The 20,730-nt window shown below is 39.5% G+C and overlaps 1 protein-coding gene across 2 annotated transcripts in view; it reads right to left on the minus strand.

The window, feature by feature from the left end:
- MELK (maternal embryonic leucine zipper kinase) overlaps positions 1-20,102 on the minus strand; it is a 73,122-nt gene extending 53,020 nt beyond the window's left edge. The window contains exons 1-8 of one of the 2 annotated variants that reach the window (XM_005908598.2): positions 19,959-20,102; positions 15,347-15,442; positions 13,697-13,782; positions 11,716-11,832; positions 10,721-10,864; positions 9,747-9,815; positions 7,845-7,937; positions 2,401-2,499 (exon numbers count right to left, since the gene is read on the minus strand). In XM_005908598.2, the coding sequence (XP_005908660.1) occupies positions 2,401-2,499; positions 7,845-7,937; positions 9,747-9,815; positions 10,721-10,864; positions 11,716-11,832; positions 13,697-13,782; positions 15,347-15,404 (666 nt within the window). In that variant the 5' untranslated portion in view covers positions 15,405-15,442; positions 19,959-20,102. The other variant, XM_070376107.1, reaches the window with a different exon arrangement.
- Between the last annotated feature and the right edge of the window lie 628 nt (positions 20,103-20,730).

The following is a 20,730-nucleotide window of genomic DNA, read 5'->3' on the forward strand; positions in this document are numbered from 1 at the left end:
TAAAGCTGAAGCTACAAAGGGATCTCAACACTGTTCTCCTTGTATCCTGCTGTTAACCAGGGCGCTGTGGCTCTGTGAGGCCAGGGACTGCTGTCCCAGGCAGCATTGCGAGTAGAGACAAGGCAGTAACTGCTACCCCGCAAAGTTTAGAGGAGGCTTCGTGAGAAGGGATGGCGAGAAACACGTGCTGTCTTGGCTACCCTGGCAGGCTCCAGCCCACTGCCCCATCCATCCCCCTCTCCAGGGAGAAGCACACGTGCTCACAGTTTCCCAAAACATGAGCAGCAGCTACTGCTAACACCACTTCTCTTTAACCCTGCAGGATCAGAGCTCCTTAGCCTTCAAGAAACCGGAACTACTACAACTTCATCACTTTCCAAAACTACTCTTGTAGCTTTGGCACTGATTTTTAAAGCGTTTTCCAGGGTGGGATACAGGAAAAACTATTAAGCCAAATAAATAACTCTGTGACTGGACTCTGTGCCCTTAGCCTCGGTTGTTCTATAGAGCAGGCAATGAGCCAACTGCCTCTGCCACTTGCAACCCTGTGTGCTACTTCCCAGAAACAGGAGCTGATGTAGGCAGCCCCTCTACAAAAGGGAGTTACAGACCTAACGGTTCAGACACAGAAAACTTCTGATCATTTCTGCCCATGCCACTCCCATTATGCCTTTGCTGATACTGTCCACCAGACACGCTCTCTCCCACATGCCTTTCTCAAGTGCTTCTTACCTTTCAAAGCCCAGCTCAAACCTCACTTCCTATAAGATGTTCTCCCAAATCCCACATCCACTCCTGCATTAACTTCACTTATACCTGTTATAAAATGGCATCCCTCACCCTTTCCCCTTTTTATTTTCACTTTATTCTTTTGAGTGTTTTATTTTGCATTGGGGTATAGCCGATTAACAATGTTGTGACAGTTTCAGGTGAACGGTGAAGGGACTCAGCCACATATACACGTTAAGGAGTTTGGGATGGTCATGTACACCCTGCTATATTTAAAATGGATAACCAACAAGGACCTACTGTACAGCACAGGGAATTCTGCTCAATGTTATGTGGCAGCCTGGATGGAAGGGGTTTGAAGGGAAAATGGATACATGTATATGTATGCTTTTCCCCTTTTCAGATAGCCATATATCTGTCTCCAGCAAGAAATCTGGCCCTGGGGGAAAATGACCAAGTTTCATAGATCTTTGTTCATGCTTTTCAGTATCTCAAAGAAGACCATCAGGAAATATTTGTTAAACAGAACGGAATTCCAGCTGCACTGAGAAGCTGCTCTGCTGGTCTGACCTTGGTTTGCTATGGACACAATGTGGTGCTCTTCCTCTTTACCTGTCTTCTTTTGTTAGCGTGCTTTGAATATAACTCATTAAAAAAGAATTCTACTACTTTCCTTCCCATGTGATTTCTTATTTTTTAAATTGAATATAGTTCATATAACATAAAATTCACTTTTAAAGTATACACTTCAGTGGTCCTTCATAATTCACCAAGTTGTGTAATCATCACCACTTCTATAATGTTTTCATCAACCCAAAAAGAAACCCTTTACCCTTAAGTAGTCACCCTCCACTGCCCCATAATCTCAGATCTACTATCTCTAACATATACGATTTTAACAAAACTTACAACACTCTTCATTGTGGTTGTATTATACCTTAAAGCCAATTTTACCTTCAAAAAAAAGGCTTCTCTCGGTTTAACATAACTCAAAAGAAAAATGTGATTTAACACAGCAACTTACTAAGGCATCATTTCAGGATACAAAATAAAAATTCTTACCAGGAAAATCAGCTTACATGTTTACTTTCCCATTTGTTTTTGTTTTGTTAAGCTTCTTATTGAAGAAGTATAATATACATATAGAAAAGGACATCTATCATAGGGTATATCTTGATAAATTTTCAAAAACTGAATACATAAGTATAATCAGCATTCAGATCAAAAACCAAACATGTCTCTCGGTCACTGCTGCTGCTGCTAAGTCACTTCAGTCGTGCCCGACTCTGTGCGATTCCATAGACGGCAGCCCACCAGGCTCCCCCGTCCCTGGGATTCTCCAGGCAAGAACACTGGAGTGGGTTGCCATTTCCTTCTCCAATACATGAAAGTGAAAAGTGAAAGTGAAGTCGCTCAGTCATGTCCGACTCGTAGCGACCCCATAGACGGCAGCCCACCAGGCTCCTCCGTCCATGGGATTTTCGAGGCAAGAGTACTGGAGTAGGGTGCCATTGCCTTCTCCGTCACTATCCACCTCCAAAGAGTAACCACTATCCTTACTTCTAATAGCATAGATTACTTCTGCCTGTTTCTGTACTTTTATAAATAGAAGCATATAGTTTGCAGTATAATAAACTCTCACAATGAAATTCTATGCCTTGTAATACTCACCATAATCTTTTTGTACAAAGCCATGACATTATCGTCATCAAATGGTAGAAAGCCACACATAAGTACATATAAGAGTATGCCCATGCTCCAAACATCTGCCTGAGGAGAAAAAAATCAAAAGACAAAAAATCAGAACACATTTCAAAATAGCAGTACACAGAATCTTTACAGAGCTGGAAAAGAACTCAGAGATCATCCAGTTCAACCAGCTCATTCTATAGTGTGAAGCCCAGAAAAGGAAGGCTCATCCAAAGTCACCCAGCCAACGGCAGGCCACCCAGGCAGGTCTCTTGACTTCCAGTTCAGTGCACTCCCTGCCAATGCTTAATAGAAAATCTTTTCCAGTTGGCTGGATTGGGCATGATAAGGAAGAAGATGAGGCTAAGTCTCTGATTCTGAAAGAGAAAACTATAGTGCTACTGAGGGTTTATTACATATGAGGATTATGTAAACATGCATGAGAAAATCAAAACAAGTTTTAAAATTTACTACTGATAACCTGCAAATGTGACTAAGCTGCACTGTAAAGTCCTCTCTATGTAGAGAAACCTTAGTAAAGTTCAACAAATGACTTTTCAAGGATCAGGCTAGAAATTAGCCTGCCAGTACAAATAGCCCTACAAATCTCAAAATCCCAGAAATGAGTTAACCTTTACGTAAGATAGCCATTCGACCACTGGCTGAGAAGTCACAGTTCCTACCCTCATTTGAGCCTTGGAAAAACTTTAATTTTTATACTAAATAACACCAATCTCACACCTAGTCCTGCCTACCAAATCACATCATATTATTAGGACTCAACAAGGAAACCCTGGGTGAACAGCGTACTTTCAAGTGAACAACTGATTCTTCTTCCAAGTTGTAGGAGGTCAAAAATTAACCATTTATGCCTGAAAGATGTCAAATGCTTCATCTATAAATTGAGTCTTGGTGGCATGGCATACCTGACTGGGATGTTAAAATTAAGGTAAAGAGGCTATGCAGGAGAGGCACGGGTGGAAAAACTGTATTAGGTACCATACTATGAGCAGAAGTGGAGAAAGCACTGAAGCTCTATTGGGTGGGGGAGCGGGAGAGAGACAGCTGTTCTGCCGGGTGGTAACAGTGCTAAGGAGAAAAATCAAGCAAGCTAAGAGGACAGGAAAGAAGATTCTTTCCTGTGGCAGAGGGAGCAACAGGCATAGAGGTGGAACAGCAGAGGCCAGTGGGGCTGGAGCAGAGTGACCAGGAAGAAAGAAAAAGGAAAGGAAGAGATCAAGCCCTGAGCCTTTGGAGTGGAAGCACTGACCCCAAGACCCTAGACTACCAGAGAACTAACCCTTGGGAGTATCAAATAGTGAGAACTCACACAAAGGAAACCACTTGAATATAAGAATACAAAACTTGGCATCACCCAACCGCCAGTAGCACATCTAAACAACAAACAAAACAAAAATACAAACCCAGTCATCAGCAGACAGGATTACCACCTCACTCAGCCTTGCCCATCAGAGAAAAAACAAACGAAAAAACTCAGCACAAATCTCACCCTATACGAGGCTAAACAAACCAGTGGACCAACCTTAGGAGGGCAGAAACCAAAAGGAAGAAAGAATTCAACCTCGAAGCCTGGGAAAAAGAGACCTCAAACACAGTAGGTTCAAATAAATAATGAAAAGGCAGAGAAATACTATACAAATGAAGGAACAAACCAGAAACACGGAAGTCCAAATAAATGAAGAGGAACTAGGCAAATTCCCTGAAAAAGAATTCAGAATGATAGTAAAGATGATCAAAAACCTTGAAAACAAAATGGAGAAAATGCAAGACTCAATCAACCAAGACCTAGAAGAATTAAAGAAAAAACATACAGAGACAAACAACACAATTACTATAATTAAAAATACTCTAGAAGGAATCAATAGCAGAATATCTGAAGCATAAGAATGAATCAGTGAACTGGAAGACAAAATGGTGGAAATAACTTCTGAAGAGCAGAATAAAGTAAAAAGAATGAAAAGAACTGAGGATAGTCTCAGAGACCTCTATGACAATATCAAACGCACCAACATTTGAATTATAGGGGTCCCAGAAGAAGAAGAGAAAAAGAAAGGGTATGAGAAATTTTTTGAACAGATTATAGTTGAACATTTCCCCAGCATGGAAAAGGAAATAGTCAATCAAGTCCAAGAGGTGCAAAGAGTCCCATACAGATAAACCCAAGGAGAAACACACCAAGACATATACTAATCTAACAAAGACTAAACACAAAGAAAGAGGCTACACAGGAAAGAGTGGGATAATATGGCCTCCTCAAATGCCATAAGAAGAGGTCAACAGAGAGACTTCCTCTAAGAAATTACAAAAGGAATTAGAGATGTTTATCATGGAACATTCCATAAAGCATGATCTGAACTATGAGCAACAGAATAATCTAAATTACTTATTTAAGAAAGAAGATTCCTAAACCCCTACCTTAGAAAACAAAACTAAAATCTCTAAATATACTGCTCTGAGTTCTGCATATTTTAACAAGTGCCCCCAGACAATGCCTTGGTACACTGTCCTTAAGAAATTATCCTGCTGCTGCTGCTGCTGCTAAGTCACTTCAGTCGTGTCTGACTCCGTGCGACCCCATACATGGCAGCCCACCAGGCTCCGCCATCCCTGGGATTCTCCAGGCAAGAACACTGGAGTAGGTTGCCTTTTCCTTCTCCAATGCATGAAAGAGAAAAGTGAAAGTAAAGTCACTCAGTCGTGTCCAACTCTAGAAACCCCATGGACTGCAGCCTACCAGGCTCCTCCATCCATGGGATTTTCTAGGCAAGAGTACTGGAGTGGGGTGCCATTGCCTTCTCCAAGAAATTATCCTAGAAGGATGGAAAACTGAACTAAAATGGATAAGAAAACAAGATCCTATGGGAAAACCTTGATGCATTCAAACCAGCAGAGCCTCATCACCAGACCTCTAGGAATCTTGTGAGCGTCAGGCATGTGATTACCACTCCTTCTAGGAGACTAGAAAGAGTACAGGTGTGAGGTAAAGCCTCACTCAGTTCAAATCTTGACCCACAGTTGCTAGTTGTGATCCTGCAAAGGCACTTAATTTCTGAGCCCCAGTATCTTCATCATCTTTATCTTTTGAAACAGAGTAACAGTATTCACTCCAAAGGATTTTTGTGCAGATTAAATGAAAATTATAAAAAGGATCTACCATGTGGAATCTTTGTGCATTATTACAGGAATGTAAAATGCTGCTGCCACTATGGAAAATGGTATGGCAGTTCCTCAAAAAATTAAAAATAGAACTACCATATGATCTAGCAAGTCCACATTAGGGTATATATCTGAAAGAACTGAAAGCAAGGTCTCAAAGAGATATTTGTGTCTACCAGCATTATTCACAATAACCAAAAGATAAAAGTAATCCTAGTGTCTATGGATAAATGCATAAATAAAATATGGTGTATACATGCAATGGTATATTACTCAGACTTAACAAGGACGGAAATTCTGATACATGCTCCACAGTATGGATGAACCTTGAAGATATTACACTAATAAAGCAGTCACGCAAAAAAACAAATATTGTATGAGTCCATAATACAAGGTACGTAGCCTAGTCAAACTCACACAGATAGAAAGTAAAAGGATAGCTGCCAGGGGAGCAGGGAGTGGGGAATGGAGTTACTATTTAATAGGTATAGTCTTCGTTTTGCAAGATTAAAAGAGCTCTGGAGATTGACTGCACAATAATATGAATGTACCTAACACTACTGAACTGCACATTGAAAAATAGTTCAAATAGGAACTGTATCCTTATAAATGGTTAAGATGGCAAACATTATGTCATGTGTATTTTACCACAATTGAAAGAAAAAAAAAAAGATCTAGCATGATTCCAGGACTACGATAAATATTCAGTAACAGTCTGTCCATTTCCTTATGATGCCCTGAGAAGGCCACAATATCACCTCTGTGGTATTTCTGCCAAAAATGCATAACCCAAAACTAATCAAACAAATTCAACTTGATGGCCATTTTATAAAATAACCGGCTTCCCCCCAAATTTCAAGGTCATGAAGATGAAGAAAGCCTAAGGAAGTCCTCCAGATTAAAGAACCAAGAAATGCAGCAGTGCAAAGAATGATTCTGAATGGAATCCTGGACCGGAGGGAAAATATAGCTGTAAAAGACATGATTGGTACAATCAACACCATCTGAACATGAATCGTGGGTTAAATAAATTGTACCAATGTTAAACTCTCTGATTTTGATAACTAAGGTGAATTTATTTTGATAACTAAAAGAGGGACACCTTGGGAATTTCCCAGCAGTCCAGTGGTTAGGATTCAGCGCTTTCACTACTGCAGCCCAGGTTCAATCAATCCCTGGTGAGTGAACTAAGATCATCCCACAAGTCACGCAGCATGGCCAAAAAAATAATAAATAAATAAGAGAGCCCTCGCTTTTAGGAAATATATACATAGCATTTAATGATAAAGGGGTATGATGTCTCCAACTTACTCTCAATTGGTTCAAAACATAATTCACATGTATATAAACACAGAATACTAAAATAGGGAAAAATGTAAACAGTTGTAAACTTGGCAAAATATATATGGAAGTTTCTCATTCCATATTTGTAACTATTCTGTAAGTTTGAGAATATATCCAAATAAAAGGTCACCAAAAACAAGTTAGTCCTCATCTTCTCATGTTACAAATTAAGTAAACTGGCATATCTCAAAGTTTCTCCCACATAACACCAGTTCCAAAAGATGCTCCACATAAAAAGTGGATTCTGTAGGCGCATGAAACTGAGACCAGCTGCTCTCTGTGATGGTCTCTTCCCAGAGGACATTGTGCAGGAACATATTAAGATTCAGAAACATCCTGAACTAAAGAAAACTGTCTAACCCAGTATTTCCAGAGCTTTTGACAACTAAACCTTTTCCATTTTACGACAATATCAGCAAAATCAGTACTCCAAAGAGTGTAAGGGGCTAACTAGCATGCGGTAGCCAGTAGTTAAGCGGCTATGCCCAGGGCTTTCTGAGCCTGGGCCTCTTACACAGGACTGCAGGCCTCGGATAGCTGGCTGTGGATAAAGTACAGCCAGCTATCCGAGGTCTTCTCTGTGCTAAACACCATCTCTGCAAACTAAGCCTATAATCCTGGCCTCATACTCTACCTGGCTGGACTAATCAGTCTAAATTATGGCACTATTAAACACGAAACACCAGAAATACATCTTTGTTTCACAAGAATACTATGTATTATATTTATTGCAAGCTGTTCATTTCCCTTATTACTGTACATATCTCACTCTCTGACTAGACAACTCTTTGATTAACAAGTTTATTTCTTACCTCGTTACATCCTCAGCACACAGTGCCTGACTCACTACACATCACCAGTAAACAAATATTGACCATATATTGAATTAATCACTGAATAATTACCTCTGATCCCAGATATGATTTGCCTTGTATTAATTCAGGTGCTGCATAAGCAAGACTCCCACAGCAGGTCTGCAGGTGATAATCCTTGTTACCCTGCCAATAAGATAAAAATGAAACACTTATTAACTACAGCCCTTAAGAGAATTAAAACCCTGATAAACATTCTTCCAATATAAGCAAAGAGATGCTAGATAAGAGTTACCCCAAATGATAAGAGACATTCTGCCGCCAACTCAATACTCTGCTCATGTGCGTGTGTGCACGTGTGGCTTCCTCTTCTCTGGATTTCCAACACCACCAAGACCTGGCATGAAAAAAATCCTTCTCCCCTTAGCTCAGTCAAGTCAAGTTCACACTTCCCTAGGCATCCAGAATAATCAGTTTAGCATACATCCAAGCACTCAAGTCCTCCCACTCCCAAATACTCAAGAAAAAATACTCTCTATAGAACCCTGTTTCCAATAGCAAATCTTTACAAATACATAAGTTTCTTTTCCCCAAGATGGAAGACAGCAAACACTACACAAAACAAACCCTTGGGACTTTGGTTTATAGTTATAGTTTATAGTCTATATGGTTTATAGTCTATATAGTTTATAGTCTATATGGTTTATAGTCTATAGTTATAGACTTGGTTATAACACAGATCATGACCTCAGCCTCCAGATCTGTTCAAATAAGGATCCTCTGGTCTCCCACAGAAATATGGAGACATAATGCAAATGATATCACCGCCTAACACTTCTACAGAGTTCCACAAATGGCAAATGACTTATGAAATTGTAAGATTTCATTTACAACTGTAACAGCACACCCAGAGGTTAGCTCCTCATCAGAAAGCTGAGGCCACCTTCTCCCAGTCAAGTTTTGCTTTGTGAGATGGAGTCTGTGTGGGTTGAATCCGTGGCAGCCATAAATAAAGGCTGCCAGAGTCTGTCACAAACATTCTCCACTGCCTCCTGTAATGAACATGACTTAAACCAGCTTAAGGGCTCAAAGTAAGCTTTATCTTTATTGCTTGTCGATCAGAAAAATGCCTTCTTGCATTTGGTTCCCAGACACAAGACTCGACTGACAATCTCTGAAGAGCCAAGGGAAGGACAGGAAAATCAGAAAGAATCAGACATTCAGCCAAAGGGGCAAAATCTGCCTCCCTCTGCACCCAGGTAATTCTGATTGGGGCAGGAAATAATCATGGAACTCCAAGGGGCTGAGACAAGTCTGAAATTTCAACATTCTTAATGAGGGTAGACAGTTCATTTTAGAGACTGTAAGTACCATCATTAGAGGACTCAAGAGGAAGCCTCCAACAGCAGCCACACAGGAGGAAGTTCAAAGTCACCTCAAAGAGAAGGAATGCTGGAGAACACCAGTACTTAACTATGGAGTGCAAATTAAGGAAATAATTCACGGTATAAATTTTAAAGTACATATGGACTTTTTCCTTCTTCTTTTTATAAGGAAAGGGGACTGTCTCTCAAAATGTAACTAATTGTTACTTATATAACCATTTGGATAATAAAGAAGAGATTTTCACTAGATTTCCTGAAATGCATATCTAAACAAAGAAAGGCATCATCTAACAGGAACATACTCCAACTGCAAACACGTGGTCAATTCAGCATTCATACTGTGATGGCTTCCTGACACTCCAGTCCTGCAAATTCCCTCACAGCATACCCATGGGGTTTTCAGCAGGACCAACCCTGGACCTAGAGCAGTGGTTTTCAACCTTGACTACATATTAAAATCATCAAGAGAACTTATAAAAAGCGTGAAATTTACCATTCTTCTCAATGGATGCAACCAGGCTCACTAAATACTAAATGGAAGTTAGTGTAAGATAACAGGCAAGAGGTGCACTGGCAAAGGAAATAAACTCATTTTTATCTCTGCACTTACCTTGGGTTTTGCACAGAGACCAAAGTCAATCAGCTTTAATTTATGATATTCATCAAACAACAAATTTTCCTGAAAAAAAAAAAAAAAGACATTTTCATAACTATATACAGTCTTCCTTATATTACATCCCACCTCTAGCTATTCCTAAAAGCACTTTAAGGTTGGGTACAGGGTAAAAAAATCAATTGAGAAAAAAAAAGAATGAAGTGACAAGAATAGAAGGAAAGAGAAGAGGAGAGGAAGTTGATAACTATCCTGCTTCCCCTCAAGTCACATTAGCATAAACCAATTTCTCCTTGGTACTCTGAGGTTCAACTACAAGCACTTTGATATGTGCCAAAGGTAAGTTTGAACAGAAAGAGTGAACGCGAATCAAAGAGTTGGATAAAAACAAAGGGAAAAGGACAGAAACCTCCATATCTTGTTAGGGAAATTCTAGATCTCAAACCCTAGTACCAAATTACATTGAAATTCATGTTCACCAGCATGCATATTAGCCAAAGCCTACACACTTAAGAGTATCAAATTTTTATTCTGCCCTTGAAAAGCAGAGTCTGCCCATTTCATTGAACTGTTCACTTCTGAAGCATAATGGAATTAAAATTAAAGGAAGATGATGTCAGGAAAAGAGTATCAAGAGGAAGATACTCAAAGACAATATTCTCAAAGAAAACACTCAAAACTCTTCTTTCCTAGGAATAAAACCTGAGGTTTATATTCGGCATCTGATTACAAAGACATTTATAATGTCACACAAAATTGACAAAGAAATAGAATGCCAATAATAAGTCCATCCAGAAGAGCCCAGCAGGAGTCAAAAGTCAAAAAGGAAAAAGAAAGATACATTAGGAATGGAACAAAAAAATAAGCAAAAGCCCAGATAAATTCTAAACAGAAAGAACATTTGGAAACTGACTGATGACAGGTAAGTGATGTCAAGTTCTCAGGTGAGCACCCGTAATGCAGTCACTTACTGGTTTGAGGTCCCTGTGAGCGTAGCCCTGGCTGTGCACATAAGCAACTGCAGACACTATCTGACGGAAGACAACGCGGGTCTCCTCCTCTGACAGGCGATCGTGGGAAATTATGTAGTCAAACAGCTCTCCTCCAGGGCAATACTGCAGGAGCAGCAGAGTCACATAAATATCATTATTACTTGCAAAAATCAGAGGAGTTTAAAATAAAAAATCATACTTATAAGCAAAGGAATGAACTAATTTAGGTATATTCAAAAATACACTCTCAGTATTTCAGCTTTTGGGATACTTTTGGTCTTGAACTATTTTTTTTAATTTATTTATTTATTATTTTTTAGTTGCAGTGGGTCTTTGTTGCTTCACGCAGGTTTTCTCCAGGAACAAATTCTAACCTATTCTGTCCACTAAAGCACACCATCGCACGAGGAGGGTATTACAAAGGATATATTTACAACGTGTCTCCAGTTTATTATACATGTCTTCTTGGTCTACATTGTTACAGATCGAACTTAAACAGGTAAGCCACTTAGCATTTAATTTTGCAAGTGAAATGAACTTAATACCTCTCTCATAACTATCATAAAATGAAAGAGAATGGCCTGAATAAACGTTTGTGTCCCCCCAAAAATTTCTACGTGGAAACTCTAAGCCCTGAAGATGGTGATTTTAGAAGGTGGAACCTTTGGGAGGTGATTAGGACATGAGGGCAGAGTCCTCGTGAATGAAATCAGTGCTCTCATAAAAGAGGCTAGAGAGATCCCTAGCCTTTTCCATCATGTAAGCACATAGCAATAAGGTATCAGCTATGAACCAGAAAAAGGACCCTCACCCGACCATGCTGGTGCCTTGATCTTGGGATTCCCAGCCTCCAGAACTGTGAGAAGTAAGTTGCTGTTGTTCATAAGCTACTCAGTCTGTGATACTTTTTATAGCAGCCCAAACAGACTAAGACAGTGACAAATAACTTTAGGTCTCTGGAACTTACTACTGACCTCGAGAACCATGAATATTTTGTTGGCTGTCTCTATCACATGGTAGAGTTGACATATATGTTGATGTCTCAGGTTCTTCAAGGCATCAATTTCTGTTTTGACCCGAGGCAAATCACTCTGTGACAAAACATTTTATTAAATGAGCAATAAACTTATTTGGAAAATATTCCAAGCCCCAATATCAACAACTCTAATACTAAGTAGCAAAAGCAGTCAATGGCCTCAAAACAATTTGCTCAACAATACAGAAATAGAGAACAGAAACTTATTTCTGTGTACATTTTCAAAAGGCCCTGAGGATTTTACAGAAGAAAAGTCCAATCTGAGGCAAGAGTACAACATCCAGAAAAAATAAAATAATCTCACTCCCTTTAGAAGGTTAGCATTCCAAACAAGGAAACTGACAGGAACACTATCCAGCATGCATGTCTAGGCTACCACTTCAGTCTCTACAATGTCCATTAAGAAGCATGATAAAACCTATGGCTGATCCATGTTAATGTTTGATAGAAACCAATGCAATACTGTAAAGCAATTATCCTTCAATCAAAAATTAATTTTTTAAAAAAGAAACCTGCTGAGCTAAAAATTGGTGAATGTAGTAAAAGGTATTCACTATCTCAGTCTTCCAACTTTTCAAGGAGCTTGAAATTTTTCAAAATAAGAAGTTGGCTGGGAGGTGGATAGACAAGTTGAAAAAATTTTAAAGTTCACAGTAAAGATAAAAATCCAGATATCCATGCAGTAAACAAGTAATATTTTATTATAAAAAGGGACTCAGTCTAATGATCAGTGGTTTAAGATCCAATTAACTTAATATCAGGCCATGCAACCTGATATTAGATCTTAACCAAGAAGTTGTAACTTTAACTATGCTGATATGATGATCTTTTTTTCTTCTTTTTTGGGTGAATGTGGGAATCTGATGATTAAAACCCTGAAAGTAATCAAAATAATTTTAAAGTCCTAGGAAGTAACTAAAATAAGCATAATTACAATAGGAAATACAAAAACCAGTTTAGAATTAATGAATTAATATCATCATATTGATGCTTTAGAATAAGTTTTGAGTACTAGTATGTTATATCTTAATAATAACAATTCACATTTTATCTGCTATTAAGGTATTTGCTGGGTCAAGTAAATAAGGTACACTAAAGTTATAACTGAAGTTTAAATTGCTTAAGGGAATTAAATTAATCAATTTTGTAACCAATGTTTAAATGATCAGGAAAAATCATTCTTAATATCTTTTTATTAGTTTAATAAACATAATATTGAGCACTGAAAACAAAAATACTGAGGGAGAGCTGAATTATCAGTTGACAGGTTATTTAAAATAATTCTGATACAGATCACTTTGTGATTTTGGCATATATTTCAGAAGGAGTTCAGAGAATTGAGTGATACTGCTGCTGCTGCTGCTGCTGCTGCTAAATCGCTTCAGTCGTGTCCAACTCTGTGTGACCTCTGAGACGGCAGCCCACCAGGCTCCCCCGTCCCTGGGATTCTCTAGGCAAGAACACTGGAGTAGATTGCCATTTCCTTCTCCAACTGTAACACAACATTCTCTTCAACTTATTTATATATGTTAATCAGCACTTACATCCTTAAAAATAAAGTAACAAGTCATATTAAACTCTGCCAGTCTCCTCTATCCATGGAATTTTTCAGGCAAGAGTACTGGAATGGGTTGCCATTTCCTTCTCCAGGGGATCTTCCCAACCCAGGGATCGAACTTGCATCTCCTGGGTCTCCTGCATTGGCAGGCAGATTATCTGCCTGCCAATATTCTTTATCTGAGACATTCTTTATCTCAGTGGAGCCACCAGGGAAGCCCTTTTAAAACTACAGATTTATACATAACTGGCTGTGGAAATGTTATTTTAATAAAAGAGCAATAACTAGAACATTAGAAAAAATTCAGGTTATAATTCACAAAACTGATCTATAAATATTTTTAAAATAATGTTAAACTTACCCCTAGTGCATTTTTATCCATGATTTTTATAGCTACCATTTCTCCAGTGAGGATATGGCAGGCAAGTTTGACCTTTGCAAAGCCACCTAAGTATAGGAAAATGTATTATAAAGAGACAAGCAAACTAACTTAAATATCATCAGCAGAGCAAACTGAGAACTCAAGCACAAATACCTTTCCAAGTACTTTATAAAGCTCTCTTGAGCTATATTTTCCTGAAATTTGTGGCCCTTTTTTTCATATTGCTTCCAAAGCATTAGCCATGATCCCAACCTTTCCTTATCCAATGACTGGCTAAAGATTCCCTTTTGCCATTATAGGATATCTTTAATTTTGCAATTAGGAAGAAGTAGAAATGTATTTTATAATTCTTTAGAAATTTGTTTTATAATTAACATTGCAATTAAACCTTTTAATTAACATTGTCAAAAGACAATATAAAGTTGCAGAGACAAAAGACAAATAATATGAAACTTCCATTCAGTTTTAAAACTGAAAAAATAAGCAATTATATTTCAAAATTGGCTCAAAACCTGGGTAAATATCTACATTCAGGTATCTGAAAGAAACAAACATAGTACCTCTAAAAAGAAGTTCCCAGAAGTCCCTCTCATGGTGCTCCCCATCTCAGTAAATGGCAAACTCATCTTCCCAGATCAGGCCAAAAGCCTGGAAGCCATTTTTTAGCCCTTCCCTTTTGTCTCACACCCCATACCCAACCCATCAACACAGCCCACTGGCTTCATCTTCAAAAATTTTATTAAAGTTTATCTTAGGGGAAAGGAGGCAGGCACTGAATGGAAACGTTCTATGTCCTGATCTGAACATATGCGCATATGTGAGCCAAAACGCCACCAAATGTATTACACTTTGCTTATTTTACTATGTATTATGCCTCAATAAATTATATTTACATGTACATATATGTGTGTCTGTATACAGAAGCCCACCGCTTTCTATACACAGAATCCCACTACCTTCAATCCTATCACCATCCATGTCACCATCATCTCCGGGATCACTCACCTAAATTACTGCAGTAACTTCCTAACATCTATCTGCTTCTGCCTTTGCCCTCTCCCAGCCATTTTTTTCACAATCAAGTAGCCAGAGTGATCCTTAAAACCAAAAGGTCGGATCACTCCTTGGCTCAGAACTCTCTAGTGACTTTTATTCTTAATAAAATGAACTATAAGACCTTTCCTACAACTCACCTCTCTCTTGCTCCACTTTTTCTTACTAAAATCCGTTCAAAAATTTTAAAACTATATAAGTTAGGCTAAAAAGCTCATGGTTTGGCAGAAACCAACACAATATTGTAAAGCAATTATCCTTCAACCAAAAATAAGTAAATTTTTTTTCATTTTTAGAGTCTTTACTGAATTTTTTATAATATATTGCTTCTGTTTTATTTTTTATTGAAGGATAATTGTTTTACAGAATTTTGCTGTTTGCTGGAGAGGGTGTGGAGAAAAAGGAACACTCTTGCACTGTTGGTAGGAATGTAAATTGATATAGCCATTACGGAAGACGGTATGGAGATTCCATAAAAATAAGTAAATTCTAAAAAAAGAAGAATAGCTCATGGCTGCCCCATTTCACTCTACTCTCAAATGGATGACCTATTTGCTTCAAGAAAAAATTAATTACCTGTCCCAATAGTTTCATATAATTCATAGTATTTGAGAAGTTCATCATAATCTTTCATAGTCCTCCTGGAAGTTTACTCAAAACTATAAAAAGAACCTGTAAGACAAAGAACAGTACACAATCAAAAAGGGAACTACTAAGAGATTATCTCCTTCACTCTTTTAACTACAAATATAAATAAGTCTCAGGCATATAAATCATGTTGAGAAAACTGATTAGCCATAGGAAAAAACAAGACAAGACAAAACTAGCTTCCTCTCACTCCATACATAAAAATCAATTCCAGAGCAAATAAAGACAAATCTTTATTTGAAAGATTTGAAAGGTAAATCTTTAAAAACTTTTAATAGAATATTGTTATCATTTCAGGATAGAGAAGGGTCCTTTAAATAGACAAAGAAACCATTAATCATAAAAATAATCAGACTGGGATGTTCTCATCAAAACTGGAACAATGTTTCCCACGGGGCCTGTCCATAACCATGTAAGGAATGTTTCTATGTGAAGCAGTTAAAATTATTTTCTTTTAACATTAATTTTTATTTATTTATTTGGCTGCTCTGGGTCTTAGTTGCTTGCAGGATCTTTAGTTGTTGCAGCATGCCAATTCTTAGTTGCAGCATGTGGGATCTAGTTTCCTGACCAGGGATCAAACCCAGGCCCCCTGCATTGGTAGCACAGTCTTAACCACTGGACCACCAGCGAAGTCCCTGAAGCAGTTAAAATGGTAATGTTCTTTTATTTGATAGACTGCTGCTTTCTCATCAATGACACCCTTAGTACTACCTCATTGCTCCCACTTTCTTCTTCCTCAGATAGACAAAAGCTGAAATGCTCCTGCTCTTTGATAGAATCCATTCCAAAAGTGGTCGTTTCCCCAGCACAAAGCCCAAACCATATAAGCCCCTTTCAACTCACTCTTATTGAGATGCCCAAGACCCTAGGGAGCAGGCTTCCTCTTGCTGCAGCAAGCTAAAGACACCTAATGTTTTTAAATTACAGATGTGTTCCTAATGGTTTGTGGTTCAAAAAGTTAGTTGGTTAAGTAGCTCAGTCATGTCCGACTCTTTGCGACCCTGTGGACTGTAGCCTACCAGGCTCCTCCATCCATGGGATTCTCCAGGCAAGAATACTGGAGTGGGTTGCCATTTTCTTCTCCAAGGGATCTTTCTGACCCAGGGATCGAACCCAGGTCTCCCACATTGCAGGCAGACGTTTTAACCTCTGAGCCACCGGGGAAGCCTACTTCTACCCATTTCCCTTGTTTTCTACAGAACTGGTCTAATTGTAAACAGTATTATACTTAAGAAACCCTCCAACCGGCCACCGTTCGCCATCTTCCAATGGATACCATGGCCATGCAGTATCACATAGGAAGACCATGTGTGTATTCTTTAAGCCCTGGGGATCAAATCTATCCCAGTTTTTCAGGATATAGTTCAAAGGAGTGAGGCTGAAATTGTTAGCTCCCATCTTGTCCTGAAGAATCCCGGACAAGCCCCCAAGATGAAAGGTTGTTGCTGAACCATGCAAAGACGCCGGGATTCTTGGCCTCCGGAGGAGAAGAATTCAATCCGGGGCCAGAGACGAGGCTTGATCGCTCAGAGCTTCTGTGTAATAAAGTTTTATTAAAGTATAAAGGAGATAGAGAAAGCTTCTGACATAGACATCACAAGGGGGTAGAAAGAGTACCATGAGTCATTTTACTTGGAGATAAAAGGTAGGTTATTTAGCAAGTAAAAAGCCTTCAAAAATTTGGTCAGTGAAATGAACCCTAGAGTGGAAGTTTTGGAGGGAAAAATATCAAAACTCAAGAAAACAATCAGCCTAAAAAATGGTTTTAATAGCAATGTCAAAGTTGAAATAGCAAGAAAGATAAAGATAATGGAAAAAAGACCAAGATCCAATAAACAATATTAGTCATTTTCTAGGAAGAACTGGCATTGGACCAACTTAATAAGCAGGCTGAACTTTTAATCTAGCTGAATCTGCACAAATAGCGTAGGCAAACAAAAGAAGGAAAGTCAGGTCCTGATGCTAATAGAAAGCTGGTGAGATAAAATGAAATATTTCCACTTCCACTTGAGTGGCAAAAGTTGTTCTAGGCAAGGAGACAGTACAGAGGACATATTTATTCTTCCTGGGCACCTGAGATACAGGATGAGAAATATCTTTAACAGCAGTACTAATTTAGAAACCTTTTAAAGGGCATTTGTCACAGGAACAAACTGGGAATAAAGTGGAACCACACCCCCAAAGACAGGAATTACGGGACTAAGAATTTTTAAAACAGGTTAAAATAGCAGTAAAATATAGAGGTCAATACAAGGCTAAGAAATCCTTGGGATCCTAATGAGGGAGAAGAGAGTGAGAAGGATATTGGAAATGGAGGGATGTCAGGCTATAAATCTGTTTAGAAAGTTGTCTGATATAAAAGTAGGCTATCACATTCCTTACAGAGCAGAGCCCCAACTAATGGAATATTGGGGTATTCAGAACTCAGGGGTTAAAGAGGAAACACAAACAGATATTACAAAGCTTAAAAACCATGAAATGGAAAAAGTTCCCCAGTGGCCTAGTGGTAAGGATTCCAGCCTTCCACTGCTGTGGACCAGGTTCAATCTCTGATGGGCAACTGAGATTCTGCAAGCCACGTGGCCCAGTCAAAAAACAGACTAACAAAAGACCATGTGATGAAAATAGACAAAGGAAAAGAAACAGGTCTTAGGAAATATAAGACTGTAATTGCCACCATGTACACGCCTAAATCCCATACCAAAGACTGGGCTATTTTAAATTGCCACACTCAGAAAAAGAAAGCAATTGGTATGATGTTGGAATTGACTTTCCCAGATAAGGGATGTAAGAGCATCTTAATCAATGTCTTGATGGATTTTTCCCAAATGAGTTTTGAACTTTCAGGTTATGGCCTCCAGTCAACTAGCAGAGACCTGCATCAGTGTAAGACTGAATCACATACCTCCCCTTTTTTTCTTCCTTCCATTTTCTTATCTACTCCCTTCCCTCTAAACATACCATGTCTTCAGAGAAGTAAAACTAATGTGGGCCTAAATTATATCTATTTAATTCAGGTAACATTATTTTTGCTACTGTATAAGAAAACTAGTATTTATACTGCAAACTGCTATAATGATAGCAGATTTTACTTGGCTTGCGGAAGTAGAATTGGTTCTAAATATTCTTAAGTCTCCTGTTTATCCTCTAGAGTTGGGAAATATAGAATAAGGACATGTGACTGGAGTTATCCAGCTGCTGCTAAAAGAGGTATATGATTAGTTAAATGTGGAAGGGAACCTCCCATCTGTGGATAAAGAAGAAGGAAACTAGACCCCAATCAGACACCTGATTGTCCTTCTGAATGTGACTAAATAGAACTGGAGCTATATCAAACTGTGGTCCTGAACTTTTCTGAGGAAACAAGGAATTGCCTAGATAGTGGGAGGAAGTTTATCAGTAAATTTTATAGGATAGCAACAAATTGGGGGCATTGTCTTACCAGCATAGTCTTCTTTGGGCAATGCTACTTCCTGCTGTGTAGTACATTTACGTTATCTAGTGAGCTTGGTAAGACACTGATGCTGAGGATATTTCAAATGAGAAGCAGCATACAGAATGTCTTACAATGTGACCTTGTAATACATTTAATTAACATCCAGTTCTGCTCCCTTGCAGAGGCTTCTGGGAGCACCAACAGAGACATTCATTCCCAAAGGCAGTAAGAGATTGATCTGATCATCTCCTTGGTCCACAGCAGATATACTGAAAGGATAGATCCACTGGTGAGACAAGCCCATGAAGGTGCAGTGAGGGCGTTTCTGATTTATCCCACACAGCACAGAAATAGAAACCAAAATATGAACAAAAAAGTGAGGAACACTAGTCTCTTAGCAAAACTCCAGGCACCTGTGATGCTGCCCTACCTTCCCCCTTTCCCTTTCCATTACCAAAGAGAAATAGCGATGGTGAAGCTCAATAGTTACTCATCCTAGGAATGAGAGAGGCCGGATCACTCCCCTGGGACGCCCTCCGTTGAAGTCTCCCTTTCCCTACTCGTCTTTCGGTGAGGGCCACTTCTTTTACTGCTATAGCATTCGGTGTATACTCCCCTTTTAGTGTAAGTCTCTTAAGCCACTACTTTGAGAAGGTGAAGGAAGAGGAAGCCTTTGGACTCTGAAAGAGGGGTGATAAGACATAACACATTTCCTTTTTCACTGAACTGCCCCAGTAAATTGAGTTGTACGAACAGAAACAACTTGAAATTCTTCTTTGAATGTGTTTCTCGGAGACCGCCAAGGTCGTGCAAACGTGGAATGGGAATTCACATCTATCCCTGCCTCCTAGGTGGCAAGCGCTTCCACTGCACCTCATCGATAACCCGGAGGCGGGTACGATCACTATCCCCACTTACAGCGGAGAAAAACGCGGGTCGGAAAGGTTAATTATCTCGTCCAGAGAGCCGAACTCGTAAGACAGGGGCTCCAGGAAGTTCCGCAAAACTCCGGTGAGCCAGCAGCACACTGGGCCTAAGCCGCTGTCCCCCGCACTGCGCACTGCCGGGACCTCGGCCCTCACCCACGCGGGACAGACTGACCTGAGGGCGGAGGGCTGGGAGGGACTGAACCAGGCAGAAAGACAGACGCACTGGACTGCAATCCCGAAGAAAGCGACGAGTGCAGAAAGTTCCTAAGAATCTTTGGGATGGTCAGGTTCTGGCCGCTTCCGCCCGCCAAGGGAATCAAACCTCGCGCGCCGGAAGGGGCGGGGGTGCGGCGGGGGCGGGGCTCATCGGGGACCGTGCGGTCCCTGCGAGGCGCGGCGGGGTCGCTCGCCGGCCGACAGGGGACTTCAAGTCTCGGTAGTCAACCTGGAGTGTGACTGAGGGCACGGGAAGATTTGCCTGGTGGCGTGGACGTACAGAGTTTCCACATATTTAAACTTTCTTAAGTTCTCTTTCCTAAAATTAATCTGCAGAGAAGTCACTAGTAGTGAAGGTTTTCATTTTCGTCCTCCTCTTGCCTCATGGCCCTTCTGTCATCCAGCGAAAAACAAGTATACCTCTGCCCTCTCCACATCTTACTATAAACTGTGTTGTCACGAAGAATGAAATCCCCAGGAGCCATTAGATAACTCAAGGTACCAGAGACACCAATCTAGCATCACTGTAAAGTCTTCCTAATACGTTTTACCGTTTGGTCATTATTTATGTGACTTTCACCCGATGTATGATTTACAATTGTAATGATAACTCGATCCTGACATTAAAAAAAAATTATAGCAAGAGGAAAGAAAAAGTATTAAGTGTAAATTTACACACATGTTTTTAGGGGTTTCCCTGGTGGCTCAGACGGTAAAGAATCTGTCTG

Source organism: Bos mutus, chromosome 8, assembly GCF_027580195.1.
Source record: "Bos mutus isolate GX-2022 chromosome 8, NWIPB_WYAK_1.1, whole genome shotgun sequence".
In the NCBI taxonomy this organism is placed as follows: Eukaryota; Metazoa; Chordata; class Mammalia; order Artiodactyla; family Bovidae; genus Bos; species Bos mutus.